General features: G+C 38.6%; 1 protein-coding gene and 1 long non-coding RNA gene across 23 annotated transcripts in view; one reads left to right on the forward strand and one right to left on the reverse strand.

Annotated features, from left to right (window-relative positions):
• Positions 1 to 16,892, reverse strand: part of khdrbs2 (KH domain containing, RNA binding, signal transduction associated 2) — a 143,420-nt gene that overhangs the window by 70,215 nt on the left and 56,313 nt on the right. For all 20 annotated transcript variants that reach the window (XR_005281757.1, XR_005281762.1, XR_005281763.1 and 17 more), the window contains exon 4: positions 15,526 to 15,672. Coding sequence is in view for 9 of the 20 variants with exons in the window: in XM_038296429.1 (XP_038152357.1) it covers positions 15,526 to 15,672 (147 nt within the window). In the remaining 11 variants the exon portion in view is untranslated. The remainder of the gene's footprint in view (positions 1 to 15,525; positions 15,673 to 16,892) is intronic.
• On the forward strand, positions 1,010 to 8,644 carry LOC119790733. Of its 3 annotated transcripts, none has more exons than XR_005281766.1 (3): positions 1,010 to 1,226; positions 1,673 to 1,804; positions 8,551 to 8,644. It is a non-coding gene; the product is annotated as an uncharacterized LOC119790733 (long non-coding RNA). The 3 variants fall into 3 exon arrangements; XR_005281767.1 differs by lacking the exon at positions 8,551 to 8,644 and adding an exon at positions 7,934 to 8,019; XR_005281768.1 differs by lacking the exon at positions 8,551 to 8,644 and adding an exon at positions 5,478 to 5,708.

Genomic DNA, 16,892 nt, shown 5'->3' on the forward strand with positions numbered 1-16,892 from the left:
ATGGCTGGCTTAATTGCTTATTCCATTCACCTGTCTAATTTGCCCAGTTGTTCATTACCTTTCATCTGGTCCACCTGGTCCCTGCTGCTACTGTATATATGCTGCCTGTTTGCCTGCCATCAGCGCCAGATTATTTGAGTTGTGTGTGTGAGAGTAACTCTAGCGATTCTATACCATCCTGATTTTCTGATCCTGACCTATTTCTGTTTTTGGAACTTTCGAGTTTTGCTTTGCCTCTTTTTCTGCTCTGCTCGTCTGATTTGTTTTGAACTGGTTCCTGGATTCTGCCGGCTTACCGAACCTGGAACTATCTTCTGACCTCGGCTTGGATTCTCCTCTGGTACCTCCTTGGCTCTCTGATCTTCTGGTCTGGTAACCTGTTTCTTTGGCTTTTGACTTTGGCTTTGGATTTCCCCCCATGGATACTGCTGTTCTACTCAGCTCATCACTTGGAACTCTGGGGGCGACTCTCATTGCAAGCTTTGGAGACACCTCCATTTTGGATTCTACTCTTTCCTTCGGGATCGGATTGAACTCAGAACCAGGTTAGTGACTTTTGCTTATAGTCGCGGCCCGTCTTAGATTCAAAGTCACCAACCTGAGTTTCTATTTCTACAGATTATCCAGTGTATCCGCCCCAGCTGATGAGCAGTCAAATGTTCTTGGTTTAATTAACACTTGTTTTGATCTGTCTGCTTGAATATTGGGTACTCAATTCCAAACTTATGACAGCAGCTCTCTCTCATTTTGTAGTTTTTTATTTTTTATTTTTTATCACAATTACAATAACAAATAAACACAATTCTGTTTTCTGATTTTTTTATTTTTTTTTTAGATTCAAAGTGAAAACAGAATAACTGCACTCTTTCTCATACAAACATTATAATACCTATTATGGCTTGATTAAGAAGTCGGTCCAGAACAAAATTTTGGATTAAAGAAATTACATATATATGTTAATGTCCTTATAACTAGAACCGATTCTGTCTCTTAAATTAATCCACAGTGTTTATTTTGCTCCAGCAGTAATGCAGCCGATGCTTTTATTCTGAAAGGCTCAGAGCAGGAAAGTGACGTGAATGGAATGTCACGGGGTGTATAGCAGTGGCGCGAACGCTGGCAGGCAGAGAGAAGCCATGTTTTAAAGTAAACGAGAAAAGGCGTGTTGTCACGGAATACTCTTGATTGGCAAAGAGTCCTTAGCACCTGGTTGATGAGGGAACAAGGTTCGTATCAGTGTTTGTTTTTACAATGCATATTTAGCCATATTTCACAGAGCTTACAGGTCTGCTAAGTTATATTCATTGTAGTTACTTTTTTTGTCCACCAAACGGTGCTAATTGTCTCTGTTAAGATTGTCATTCTTATTCAGCAATACAAATGTTTGTGAATAGCAAATTTATATACCAAGTGAAGTCACAGATGGCTACATTATAATGCATTTTCTTTTATTTTATGGTACAAGGCATTGTAAAATACTATATTAAAGGGTTTAATAAATATACATTGAAAAATATGGTGATGGCATTAAAATTTAAGGATTATCCAGATTAAAAAGGATTGTAATAATTTAAGGTTAAACTGATTCATGGTAAATTGATTATGTAAAAAGGGTAAAAGTCAACATACTGTCTGAGTTACTAATGTGGATTTTTATTTGTGTATTTTGTAGCTCTTACGGTGTGTTCACAAGCAAGGCAAATAAATAAAAAGGAATTGTGAACCATCAGTTTGAGAGACCATCTTTTCAACCGGACGCTACAGTAAGAGCTTGACCCCAAGCTGAGAAGAGCTTCTTTATAAGGTGAGACGAAGTTCATCCCACGCTCAGCACTGAGGTCCCAGTTAAAGACTTTTCAAGGTCATCAGCATGGAAGCATCTGAAAAGGAAACAAAGTACACAGAGAACCTCCAAGTTGACAGGGAAGAGGAACCTCCCTGCTCTGTTTGTCCAAGGAAACCAACAAAAAAAATGCAAGCATATTTGGAGGAAGAGGCCCATAAAAAGGAGAAACGTCTCCTTAAAGTTTATGATCAATGGAAAAAACAAATACGCTCAACAAGAGAACAACTAAAGGGAGATCTTCCAAATAGTCAAATCGCTTCACTCATGGACATCTTAGAGAAAGAAAGAGATGGTGTCATAAAGTTATATACAGAAATTAGGGAAAGCATTACTCCCTCTAGTGACACAAGGCGACTCATAGATGCATGTGAAGCAGTCACCAAAGACATTATCAAGGTCGCACATGAAAGACTCTCAGGGATAGATGACTATGACAGTGATAAAGTGAAGAGACGTCTACGTGAGCTTTTTGATCTAGACTACGCTAAATCCATTTACAGTTATTCTGTCAAGTAAGCAATCATCTACTTGTAAGTCAATGTCTGCAAAATCAGAAGTAGCTGTAAGGAGAGCGGAGGCTGCAGCAGAATTAGCTGCCAAGGAGGCAGAGTTTGAAGTATTCATAGAAGAAGAAAAACAAAAGGAAAGGATTCAACTTTTAGAAGAAAGACAGAGAAGGGAGCTTGAATCTCAAAAACGTGAGTTAGAGAGACTGAAGGCTGAAAGAGAGTTGAAGGCTGCACGAGCGAGGCTAGTGACTTATGATCAGGAGTTAAAAGGTGAGAGTGGTGTTCATGTCGACTGCAGCCGAGCAGATCAGAAGGCTCCCATGGTTTCTGCTTCTGTTCAAGACACCAACAGTAATGGTGTTTCCTCCTCACATCCACAAGCAGATATTCTTTATTTAGCCCAAGCATTACAGGACAATGTAGCTGTGAGTAGACTACCAATGCCAGAGCCCTTCATATTCACAGGTGACCCAATACAGTTTATTGAGTGGAAAGCTTCATTCACTGCACTAATCGACAAAAGGAACATCTCACCTGCAGACAAGTTGTATTACTTAAAGAAATATGTATCTGGTTCTGCTCAACAAACACTTGATGGCATCTTCTACAGAACTGACAGCAACGCATACAAAGATGCTTGGGAACGCCTCAACCAAAGGTATGGACATCCGTTTGTCGTTCAGAGAGCATTTAGAGAAAAGCTAGCAAAATGGCCGAAGATTCAAACAAATGATTCCGCAGGATTTAGAGCATTCGCTGATTTCATTCAAACCTGTAATGAAGCTATGCCCCACATAGAAGGGTTAGACATTCTCAATGATTGTGAGGAGAACCAAAAACTTGTTCAGAAGTTACCAAACTGGGCAGCTGCACGGTGGAATCGTCAAGCTACACAGCACATGAAGGAAAGTGGAAAGTTTCCAAGTTTAAAACACTTTGCTGAGTTCATGTCTTCTGAAGCTGAAATAGTGTGCAATCCAATAACATCATTTCAGGCTCTCCACTCTACAGACTTCACAAGAATCACCAGTAAAAGTTATCAAAAGGAAAAAAGACCCACCTCCAGTGTTCTCCATACACAGGTGGTAACAGAAAGGGAAAACACAAAACAAAGATCAAATGTTACATCACTGTGCATGCTATGTCAAGACAATGGACACAAACTTCAAAATTGCCCCCAGTTCAAAGGCAAATCACTGTTGGAACGAAGGAAATACATAAAGGATAATGGGCTCTGTTATGGCTGTCTGAAAGCTGGACACAGTGCAAAGGACTGTCGTTATAGACTTGTATGTGAAGTGTGTAAGAAAAAACACCCTACCTGTCTGCATGACTTCAACTATGAAAATGATAAATCAGCCACAACATCGATTCAGAACAACAGTGAACAGGCTGCAACTACTCTATCTCTCAATGCAGAAACCAACGGAACATGTGTAAACACTTCCATGATTGTACCCGTATGGGTTTCGTCAGAGCAACATCCAGGTAATGAGAAGCTTATTTACGCACTCTTAGACACCCAAAGTGACACAGTATTCATTGATCAAGATGTGTCTAATAATATCAAAGCTAAGTCTACTCCAATAAGGTTAAAGCTCACAACAATGCTTGGTAAAGATGCTGTTGTACCAAGTGAACGTGTCTCAGGTTTGAAAGTCAGAGGCTATAACTCCACAGAAATTATTAAACTCCCGCCTGCTTACACTAAAGACTGTATACCAGTTAACCGCTCTCACATTCCTTCCTGTGAACGGCAAGGCAATGGAATCACCTCAAGGTAATAAAGGATAAGATTCCTCCACAGCTAGAATGTGAAGTTGGGCTTTTGATTGGTTACAATTGTTCCAAGGCATTAGCTCCAAGGCAGGTAATCTTAGGAGGAGAGAACGAACCCTACGCTGTTCGCACAGCTTTGGGCTGGAGTATTGTAGGCCCCACATCATCTCACAGTGACACTCTTAGCATGTCTGTGTGTCACAGAGTCACAGTCAAAGAGCTCCCCTTAATGACTCCAGCTGATGCAATCAAGGTTCTCGAGTCAGACTTTAAGGATGATGACAAGGACAATAGATCAGTGTCTCAAGATGACATCCTCTTTCTGAACACATTGAGGGAAGGAATTCACAAAAACAATGAAGGACATTATGAAATGCCACTTCCATTTAAGGAAAGACCTTTCTTACCAGATAATAAACAAATGGCCGCTGTGCGACTTCGAAGCCTCAAAAACAAATTATTAAAGGACCCAAGGTACAAGGAGCAATATGTAAAGTTTATGAATGAAGTCATTGAAAAGGGAGATGCCGAGGAAGTGCACAGTGAAGCAAAGGAAGGAGAAAAATGGTATATTCCCCACCATGGGATATATCATCCCCAAAAACCAGACAAACTCAGAGTGGTCTTCGATGCCTCAGCAAAATACAAAGGAAATTGTCTCAATGATCATTTGCTTCCAGGTCCAGATTTATTGAACAATTTAAATGGTGTTTTGATCAGATTCAGACAGCATCAGGTTGCACTGCTATGTGACATTGAAAAATTTTTCCATCAGTTTCATGTGCATGAAGCAGATAGAAACTATTTCAGATTTTTATGGTGGAAAAATGGCAATTTGGACACTGTGCCCCAAGAATTTAGAATGAAGGTTCACATTTTCGGTGCCACATCCTCACCAGGGTGTGCCAATTATGGATTAAAGCATCTGGCTAAGGAACATGAGAAAACATTTCCCCTTGCATCGCAGTTCATAATGAAGGATTTCTACGTAGACGATGGCGTAACAAGTACTGCAAGTATCATGGAAGCTATTCAGCTCGCTCAGGAGGCTCAGACACTCTGTGCATCAGGTGGCCTTAGACTACACAAGTTTATAAGTAATGATAAAACAGTGCTAGAAAGCATTCCAGCATCTGAACGTGCCTCTTCACAGCAAACATGTGACCTTTCATTAAACGTCTCTAAACTTGAAAGAGCTCTAGGCATTCACTGGCACATTGACTCAGACACGCTCAGGTTCCGCTTCCACTCCAATGACCAACCTGCTACAAGACGTGGCATCCTTTCCATGGTTGCATCTCTTTATGATCCATTGGGATTCATTTCCCCCTTTGTACTCACAGGCAAAAGAGTGCTTCAAGAGGCATGCAAACAAGGCAGCAGCTGGGATGATCCCCTTCCCAGTGAACTAAGACCAGTGTGGGATAAATGGAAAGATGACCTAAAGAACTTGGAGAAAATCACAATACCCCGGTGTTATGTTCCTAAAGACTTTGGCCAAATAGTACAAACAGAGTTGCATCATTTTTCTGACGCAAGCTCATATGGTTATGGTCAGTGTTCGTACTTGAGGTATGTTAACGAAGATGGCAAGGTACATTGTGCTTTAATTACAGCAAAGACCAGAGTTGCTCCTATGAAAGTAACAACAATACCAAGGCTTGAACTTACAGCTGCTGTTGTCTCCATTACTGTAAGCAACATGTTAAAGGATGAGCTAGGATCGACACAGATTGACGAATATTTCTGGACAGACTCTAATGTAGTTTTAGGCTACATCAATAATGAGGCACGGCGTTTTCATACATTTGTCTCTAACAGAGTTCAAAAAATCAGGCTCAACAGTGCCCCCCAGCAGTGGAGATATGTTTCTTCTGAGAAAAATCCGGCGGATATTGCATCCAGAGGTTCAAGTGTAAGCGAGCTTATTTCATCAGACTGGTTCAAAGGGCCGCAGTTTCTGTGGAAAAAAGAAATCCCTCCAGCTGCAGAGGTTGACATTAATGTACAACTTGGAGATCCAGAGTTGAAAAGGGTACAGGCACTGAACACCCTCCAAACAGGGAAGAAAAGTTTATCAGACAGGTTAACAAAGTTTTCCTCATGGTACAAAGCCACGCAAGCCATAGCTCGTCTCATTCGTCGTGCCAAGAGAGATAAAACAACAGGCCACAGTACAGTGCAAGAAAGACTAAATGCCCAATGTCTTATTCTAAAGGACTTACAAGAAAGTGAATATATGGAGGAGATGAAGATGCTCAAGCATGAAAAAACACTTCCTCACAGAAGCAAACTGTTTGAAATGGACACTTTTCTTGATAGTGATGGACTCCTTAAGGTGGGAGGAAGGCTCAGAGATGCTTCATTTTCCTCCATGATAAAACACCCAGTCATCGTTCCAAAGGGTCATCATATTACTCAGCTAATAATAGCTCATTTCCACAACAAGGTGGCACACCAAGGAAAAGGACTGACAATTAATGAGATCAGATCAAATGGATTTTGGATTCAAGGGATGAACAAAGCTGTTGCAAGCTTCATACATCGATGTGTCAAGTGTCGCAAACTCAGAAGAGGCACAGAGGAACAAAAAATGTCTGATCTTCCAACACAGCGCTTGGATCCATCTCCACCATTTACATTTTGTGGAATGGACTGTTTTGGACCCTTTCTAACTAAGCAAGCTCGCAAAGTGCACAAGCGCTATGGACTTCTTTTTACATGCCTTTGTTGCAGAGCAGTGCACATTGAAATGTTGGATGACCTGACTACAGATTCCTTCATTAATGGATTACGCTGTTTTATAGCTATAAGAGGAGCAGTCAGTGAGATAAGGTGCGACCAAGGAAGTAACTTTGTTGGAGCTAAAAACGAACTGCAAGAAGCTTTAAAACAAGTAGACTCTAAACGGATTACCACCTTTCTTGCTGAGAAACAGTGTGACTTCAAAATGCACACTCCTCATTCAAGCCATACAGGAGGTGTATGGGAAAGACAGATCAGGACAGTTCGAAACATTCTTCGCTCAACGGCATCACTTTCGTCAGGCAGAATGGATGATGCATCATTAAGGACATTTTTCTATGAGGCAATGGCCATTGTGAACAGCAGACCTCTTACAGTGGACAGCTTAAGTGACCCAAACAGCCCACAGCCATTGACCCCAAATCACCTGCTTACTATGAAGTCCAAGGCAGCCCTGCCACCTCCAGGTAAATTCATCAAAGAGGACATTTATGCACGTAAAAGATGGCGGCAGGTGCAGTACCTATCAGAACAGTTTTGGTCACGTTGGAAAAAGGAGTATCTATCCAACATTGCAACAAGGCAGAAATGGCATACTCCGAGAAAAAACCTGAAAGTTGGAGATATTGTCATGGAGAAGATGGACGATTTACCTCGTAATGAATGGAGACTGGCACGTGTGATGGACACAGTGACAGACAAAGATGGACTGGTAAGAAGAGTTAAGATTCAGTTTGCAGAAAAGAAGATTGAGAAAGGACAATGTTCCAGCAAGCCTTCTATAGTGGAACGCCCTGTGCAAAAACTTGTTCTGTTGTTAGAGACTGTTTAAAAACATTCTAAAGTTTAAGGTTCTTTCTTATGGACTATGTGTTTAAAAGTCTTGACAGTTACAGGCCATTTCTTCATTAGGAAATCATTATTGCATTTTGTTAACAGTTATGCTCTAATGATTTGATGGGAGTATAAATGTCCTTATAACTAGAACCGATTCTGTCTCTTAAATTAATCCACAGTGTTTATTTTGCTCCAGCAGTAATGCAGCCGATGAAAGGCTCAGAGCAGGAAAGTGACGTGAATGGAATGTCACGGGGTGTATAGCAGTGGCGCGAACGCTGGCAGGCAGAGAGAAGCCATGTTTTAATGTAAACGAGAAAAGGCGTGTTGTCACGGAATACTCTTGATTGGCAAAGAGTCCTTAGCACCTGGTTGATGAGGGAACAAGGTTCGTATCAGTGTTTGTTTTTACAATGCATATTTAGCCATATTTCACAGAGCTTACAGGTCTGCTAAGTTATATTCATTGTAGTTACTTTTTTTGTCCACCAAACGGTGCTAATTGTCCCTGTTAAGATTGTCATTCTTATTCAGCAATACAAATGTTTGTGAATAGCAAATTTATATACCAAGTGAAGTCACAGATGGCTACATTATAATGCATTTTCTTTTATTTTATGGTACAAGGCATTGTAAAATACTATATTAAAGGGTTTAATAAATATACATTGAAAAATATGGTGATGGCATTAAAATTTAAGGATTATCCAGATTAAAAAGGATTGTAATAATTTAAGGTTAAAATGATTCATGGTAAATTGATTATGTAAAAAGGGTAAAAGTCAACATACTGTCTGAGTTACTAATGTGGATTTTTATTTGTGTATTTTGTAGCTCTTACGGTGTGTTCACAAGCAAGGCAAATAAATAAAAAGGAATTGTGAACCATCAGTTTGAGAGACCATCTTTTCAACCGGACGCTACAATATATTGTAGTTGAATGCTCCTCAGGGAATTTTTCCAATCTTTAATTTGATACTTTGGCTGAGATTAAAGCAGAGCAGGGACTCTAATTTAAGTGCAGGTTCACTTGTCCTTACTAAGTACATCTCACTCTCAGAAGAGAACGGAAAAAATAATTGAGGTATTTTGTAGTGTTGTCTGCAAACCTGAATTTTGATGACCTTGTTTTTCGGAAAGAAAAAACAAGAGTAAATATGCTCCCCTACTGTAAAAATTCAGTAATTTAGAATAATTTTTGAAAAGTGTAATCATTCTGGCAACACACCTAAAGCGAACAAAAATATGACTAATCCACACAGAATTATTCATTTAAACATTGATTTATGTTAATCATGATACTTTTCTGCTAATGAAAACCTGACATTTAGGATATCAAACCAATAAACAAGAGAAAAAAATTAAATGCAAAAATATGTACTTAAGAACAGTTGGAGGTTTGAAAAGATACTTTTACTGTGCCATACAAGCTTAATCTGTGTATTCTGCTTTATTGCATATGATTCTATATCTACATATATGACATGCTGTCACAAGGTGATACATTTGAAATCTCAATGACTGCAACTGCTTACATCACACAGATTGTAAAAGTAAATTTGTTAGAGAAAAAAAAGGTTAAAAACTTCAACAACTGCAAAAAAAAAACTTTTAATAAACTAGACAAGTTGTCCTTAAAAGTGAAATTTTCAACTTTTGTTAAAAGAGATAGCAATGAGTTTAACTCTTCCCGGCCAGTTGGTTGTGCAAGTTTGTTTAGTGCTGACCATGGTTGCATAACTAGAAATATTTAACATTTTGGACCAATAAAATTTTATACATCAGTTATTTATATACGATTGTATTCATTAACTTTTATACAGCACCATGCTAGTTGTTCTGTGTAAATATTGTTTTTGAAAAATCTATTGTTTTGATGAAAAATCTTTAAGACATCTGCCTAACACTTTTAGAAATAATTTCACAAATAAAAAAAAAGTGTAAACTCTATTTTAAAAACAAACTGTTAATGCTCAATAAACCAAATTGTTATTATCAAGGCACACAATGGCAGGTGTTAGAAAAACTGGTACATTGAGTTCTGGTGCAGCTGATATTGTACTTCAGCATGCCTAAAAAGTACAATAAGCTATCCATACCTGATTCCTTAGAAACTGCAAAGCAAGGACTCAGTCTTGGCGAACTGCTTGAAGATGTATGCCAGAGACATAGAGCAAAGCTTTCAGTTCCTTTTTTTTTTTTTATAAATAAAGTACGTTAAATTGTGCAAGAAAAATGAGGGGAATTAAACATGAAGTTTCTGTCACTCAACCATCCAAGGTGCACTCTCAGTGGGCAGGTGGAACAATACTGGAAGAGCATATGAGAGAAGGCTGCAACATAATACCAATGCTCAGTGGCTGGTGGATATAAGAGCAGACCACAGCAACCTTCCTGAATAGGTTTCAATAACCATTACAGGGGCAGATATCCAAGAGAGAGTCTAATACAGGTGCTGGTCATAAAATTAGAATATCATGAAAAAGTTGATTGATTTCAGTAATTCCATTTAAAAAGTGAAACTTGTATATTATATTCATACATTACATACAAACTCATATATTTCAGATGTTTATTTTGTTTAATTTTGATGATTACAAATGACAACAAATGAAAATCTCAAATTCATCATATCAGAAAATTAGAATATTGTGAAAAGGTTCAAAATTGATGGCCCCTGGTGCCACACTCTAATCAGCTAATTAACTCAAACCACCTGCAAAAGCCTTTAAATGGTCTTTCAGTCTAGTTCTATAGGCTACACAATCATGGGGAAGACTGCTGACTTGACAGTTGTCCAAAAGACGACCATCGACACCTTGCACAAGGAGGGCAAGACACAAAAGGTCATCGCTAAAGAGGCTGGCTGTTCACAGAGCTCAGTGTCCAAGCACATTAATAGAGAGGCGAAGGGAAGGAAAAGATGTGGTCGAAAAAAGTGTACAAGCAAGAGAGATAACCGCACCCTGGAGAGGATTGTGAAACAAAACCCCTTCAAAAATGTGGGGGAGATTCACAAAGAGTGGACTGCAGCTGGAGTGAGTGCTTCAAGAACCACCACACACAGACGTATGAAAGACATGGGTTTCTGCTGTCGCATTCCTTGTGTCAAGCCACTCTTGAACCACAGACAGCGTCAGAAGCGTCTAAAGAGAAACAGGACTGGACTGCTGGTGAGTGGTCCAAAGTCATGTTCTCTGATGAAAGTAAATTTTGCATTTCCTTTGGAAATCAAGGTCCCAGAGTCTGGAGGAAAAGAAGAGAGGCACTTCATCCACGTTGCTTGAAGTCCAGTGTAAAGTTTCCACAGTCAGTGATGGTTTGGGGTGCCATGTCATCTGCTGGTGTTGGTCCATTGTGTTTTCTGAGGTCCAGGGTCAACGCAGCCACATACCAGGAAGTTTTAGAGCACTTCATGCTTCCTGCAGCTGACCAACTTTTTGGAGATGCAGATTTCATTTTCCAACAGGACTTGGCACCTGCACACAGTGCCAAAGCTACCAGTACCTGGTTGAAGGACCATGGTATCCCTGTTCTTAATTGGCCAGCAAACTCTCCTGACCTTAACCCCATAGAAAATCTATGGGGTATTGTGAAGAAGAAGATGCAATACACCAGACCCAACAATTCAGAAGAGCTAAAAGCCACTATTAGAGCAACCTGGGCTATCATAACACCTGAGCAGTGCCACAGACTGATCGACTCCATGCCACGCCGCATTGCTGCAGTAATACAGGCCAAAGGAGGCCCAACTAAATACTGAGTGCTGTACATGCTCATACTTTTCATGTTCATACTTTTCAGTTGGCCAACATTTCTATAAATCCTTTGTTTTTATTGGTCTTCAGTAATATTCTAATTTTCTGATATGAATTTGAGATTTTCATTTGTTGTCATTTGTAATCATCAAAATTAAACAAAATAAACATCTGAAATATATGAGTTTGTATGTAATGTATGAATATAATATACAAGTTTCACTTTTTAAATGGAATTACTGAAATCAATCTACTTTTTCATGATATTCTAATTTTATGACCAGCACCTGTATATGAAGAGCTGGACAGCACTGGGATATGGCATTATTCAAACCTTCTGGCTATAGAAGCTAACTGCACTCCATACCTAACAGCACAAATGAACCTGCTGGTAATGGATAAACGACACTAGAAAGGAACTAGAAGATACAAGAGGAGCCACTGGATGATAGGAGAAGTGGCTGATATAACAAAGTCCTACCAGTGGCTGTACAAAGCTGGACTGAGAGAGCCAAGAGGAACCGACCATGACAAAACAGGAAAAAGCTCTAAATAAAAGATTGATAGAGGCTCAGGTGCAAGCTATGCGGAGAAGCCCTCTGACAATCCAGCACATCACAGCAGGGTGCAAGATGCTAGCAGGTATAGTATGGCATGAAACACCAATAACAAAGTGTCCAGCATAGTATACAGGATCATCTGTGCCAAGTTGGCCCCTGAAGTCCCAAGGTCACCATGAGATCCCCCACTGGTGGTTAAGAATGGCCAAGGTAAGATCCCGAGAGACTTCCAGATAGACAGAAAAACTGATGATGGCTATCCATCTGGACACAGTAGTGATGGACAAGTAAAGGAAGAAGGCTGCAATGTTGTAGCAATACTGAGTGAAAGTACTATCAGGAAAAAGAAACCAGAGAAGTTTGAGAAATACCAGGAGGTAGAGAAAATGTGGAAAGTGAAGGCAGCAGCACTCCCTGTGGCAATCGCAACACTCTGAGCAGTGACCCTTCAAACTGGGTGTGACGGCAGCAAATTTAAGGCACGACAACAAGAATACAAATGCCCTAACATTCATTGACGTAATTTTGGAGGCGGAAGCGGGGGACATGTCCCCTGCACTTTTTCAAACATCTGTTTCGGTCCCCCTGAAAGTTTTACTGTCCAAAAACATGTTATGCTATAGTACACAAGACAATCATCGAGCACTTGGACCAAGCGGAAAATCACAGCTGAAACTGAATGATGATGCACCACTGAATAGCTCTGTGATTGGATGGTAAAACATGCTGAAGTTAGTTATATTAAAGAAATACTTGTGTCCCTCCAAGTTCTGAAATCCAAAATTCATCCATACTAATATATATATATTTGCAATATGTCTTGCTGCAGCAAAGGCTGTGGTACTATCAGGTAGGGGTAATCCAGCCTTTATTTCTGTAGTGTGTGCTCAGCTAACAAGCTTTATTTTGTAGCTCTGTGTTCCACAGGCATCTTCATGAACAAGTGCTTTTCATATAATCACTCTCACTATAACAGCTTGGCTGTTACAGTACAGCTTTTAATGAATAAAATGTCAATAAGAAAAGAAAACAGCAGGACAGTGATTACATTCTTCACCGGAGGCAGGAAACATCTGTCGCTATAGATACTGACAGGTGCCTGTTGTGTCATTTTGCCTGCTGTGTGCCTGTATTTCTCTTGCGAATCCTATATTCCTGAGGCAACAAACAAGTTCCATAACACAAAAGACAAATTGTCTTCATTTTTAGCTTTAGTCTGAACACAAAGGTAGTACTTGTAACATAGACAGCTCAGATTTAACTAAAGATTTGACAACTTGCCTTAATAATACAAGATATAAGGAAAACAGCCAATATAAAAGAAGCATATATATATAAGCCAAGACGACGCCTTTTATCATTTATAGCTACACTGTGTTATCCGGTAGTCAGTTTCTAGAAATTTCTACTAACTGGTCATTTTCCTGTAATGCTGCATCATTATTTGTGGTGGTAGAGTTTCACAAAGGATTCAAGTTGTTTATCTTGGGAATGTAAATATTTTTTTTTTTTAGCATCCATGCTGCTTGTATTCCAAAATTAAAAAACGTAGCTGCAATTTCTAAAGGAATAACATTTCATCTTTTTCCACACTACTGCAATAAATCCTAAGCAGACGCTGTGCCAGCAGGATTCTTTTTATTATTCTCAGACTGATATGAAAAAGCATTTGCATTTTATTCAAAAAAAATAAATAAAAGTAACTTTCTTACTGTACAAACAGAAGTGAATGACAGTATAATAGTGCAAAACATAGCAGGAATTAAATGGGCAACTAAAGTAAAATTCAAAATTTTAAACATTAAAGTTAATGCAGCTTTGAGAGAGGAATGTTATAAAGTTTTTGTCACATTCAGACATATAAAACTTCCAATTAATTTCCATTGATGATTGATTCTTTAAGATTGATTCAATCAGAAATTAATACACTAATAAAAAAAAAAAAAAAAATGATCGAAACTGATATTTCCAATGTCTTGATTTTGCGATAGTAGCAGAAATATTGTGAAATCCAATTCTACAAATATATGGAATTCTATTAACTGTGTTTGTAATTTTGACGGTCCTGTTCACATGAAATTTACTCCATACATTGGTAACACCCCAAGTAATAAACAAAAAATACAAAAATGGCTGACATGAGTCAATTTTTTTAACAAAATATCTTTCCCTAATCCACACAAATTAATATTAGACGGTTTAGCCCCAATTGACCTATAAAGGGATAAAACATAGACCTTTGAAACCTCATTGCAAATGAAACTGATGTAAATGGTCTAGGCCCCCCATACCCCAGCAAACATCACTATAGCATCTTCCTGGAGTTTCTTAGCAAATATTAAACACGACCAGGTGCCCCTCAATGCATTTTTCACAGAAGGATTAACAGCTGATTAGAAACAATATGCAAAAGCCAAAGTCTATTTGCATTCAATAACCATGGATTCTAGATATTCTCAGTGCACAAGGCTGCACAGCAGAAAGAAAACTAAGTCAAAGCTTCCTCAAAGTTACTGTTACTTCGAATTCTCCTTGATAGTCGCGACGGAAATATTCTGATAAGAAAAACACTAATGAATTAGATTTTTTTTTTTTTTTCTGCTTTGAAAAACAAACAAAAAAACATTCATCTTCAATTCAACTTTAAGCTTTAGCTGAGCATTTTGCTGTAATTTGACTTAAATAAAAAAAATTCTTTTGCGATATTTTCCCTAAAACACAAGAAAAATAAGAACATCTGCACATACAAAACTGTCTTAGAAAAATGATGACAATTTAGAAATAAAATAACTAAAAAGTTTTTAAATGTTGGAATCTGAGACATTTGAGTGAGAGAGTGAACTTCTAACAGCTTTGCATGCTCAAATAATGCTTGTAAATGGTTTACAAATCCATGCATTCCATTAAAATCCTGCAAGACAGCATCCTTACCTACAGTATTTGGAAAGAGGATATAATCCTTTACTAATTGTTTTTTAGTAATTTGTATTTGTTTTAGCTGCAGTTGCAGCATCATCATCGTCATCATCATCCTGCTGGCCCAGTGTGCATACAGAGCGCTAGCTCAGTACAGCCAGAAGTGTGGACCCCATAAAGTAGACTCATCCAGCACAACTCCTCTATTAGGCTTGTCACACTTGCAAAGCTTGATTAATATTTACAGCTTAGACTCAGCAAGAGTACACAATGTGCACACTAATTACAGCAAAGTTCTTCAGGCTCCTAGTTGCAGGAGTCTTGCAAGTTCTTTCATACCGCATTTTAATTGAAGAATACATCAATTATTTCTTGTAATAAAGGCCAAACCATGTAAATGTTAGGGAGCGGAGATAAACTCATAGCTTTGGATATAAAACAGAACCTTGCATATTCTGAGCACACCAAACATGTATATGCTTGATAGAGAAACAGTCATGTCAGCAGCAGTTACTACTGCTCTTCCACAGCAAGATAAATAAAAAAGGGAGACCCAGGTAAAGTCATAAACTTACTGGAACAAGAAATTTTTTAATTTCCTCCAGGGCATGACTCATGCGAGAATAGGCCTCTCCCGGTGGAGCGAAGACTTCAATTAAAACGTGTAATTCATTACTCAGGTGGGTATATTTTGCCTCCCCGCTTTTTCGTAACTCTTCTTCCTGTAAAAATAAAAAAAAAAGTTGTCAACAAAGGAATTTAGATTTTTGAACAAAAATCTAATTTTCAGCCATTTTATAACACCTTATTTGACATAACCATACAGTTAGCTTTTTAATTTCCTTATATACAAACTATTAACACATAATATCGGATACAGAGCTTGCATTATCTTGCTTTAAAAATATCCTTTAATAAAGTAGGTTACTAAATTGCAAGATTGTTGTTATCAGGGAAACTGTTTTAATATAAATGTGCAATATTTTCTGTGGCCAGCTCTTCAAACAAAAATCTAGCAAAAAATGTTTTTTCTCCTATTCTAAAGACATCTGGTCATTAGATTGTTTCACTCAGCAAACATTTTTACTTTTCACTGAGTAACTTGGTAATTGAAATGTGGATACATTTCAGTTTTTCTTGATCTGTGGTAGGTTTTCAGAACTCACAAGATGTAAAATAATGTCAGGAAAACCACTAGGACTTTACATTGTATTTTGTAGAGTATTGTTTTGGGTAGATGATGAGTTAAATTGATACAATGTAGTGGCATTTTTGCTAATAAAACTTCTTTAGGCCAGTCTTCGCCAAGAGAACAAAAATCCTGCATCGGCCTGAAATGCAAATCCAATCAACAGCTTGGGGAGAAGCTATTTTCAGCATTATCATGCCAATGGCTACATTACTAACCCTGGCATTAAAAACGCCTCATGGACTATGTGTTGCTGATTTTAGGCTTTATAGCTGTTTCAGTGAAAGTTGATCAATTGCTGGAGACACCTTAGCAATCAATGTCACAGTCCATACTGATGGAAATTTTATAAAAATATAGATATAAATTTCTGTTTTGTTCCAATCTACTCATATGGAAAAGTAGAATAAGAGCTATTTGCCTACTATAGCAAGAAAACACTAACTTTGTTGCAGCTACAGTATCAACCATGGTGGTGGTATTATGGTAAATGGCCTGTACTTATACGTCAGGAGACTATTTACATTACATTCAGATATTCACCCATTCACTCACACACTGATGTTGACAAGCTACGTTGTAGACACAGCTGCTCTGGGGCTTACTGACAGAAGCAAGGCTGCCGTATACAGATGCGACCAGTCCCTCTGACCACCATCAATAGACATTGCGGGTGAAGTGTCTAGCCCAAGGACACAACAAGGCCGAAGCCAAGAGCCGGGGCTTGAACCAATAACCCTCCAGTTGCAGGGC

This window comes from Cyprinodon tularosa, unplaced genomic scaffold (genome assembly GCF_016077235.1).
Source record: "Cyprinodon tularosa strain WSP-4 unplaced genomic scaffold, ASM1607723v1 ctg37, whole genome shotgun sequence".
NCBI lineage: Eukaryota > Metazoa > Chordata > Actinopteri > Cyprinodontiformes > Cyprinodontidae > Cyprinodon > Cyprinodon tularosa.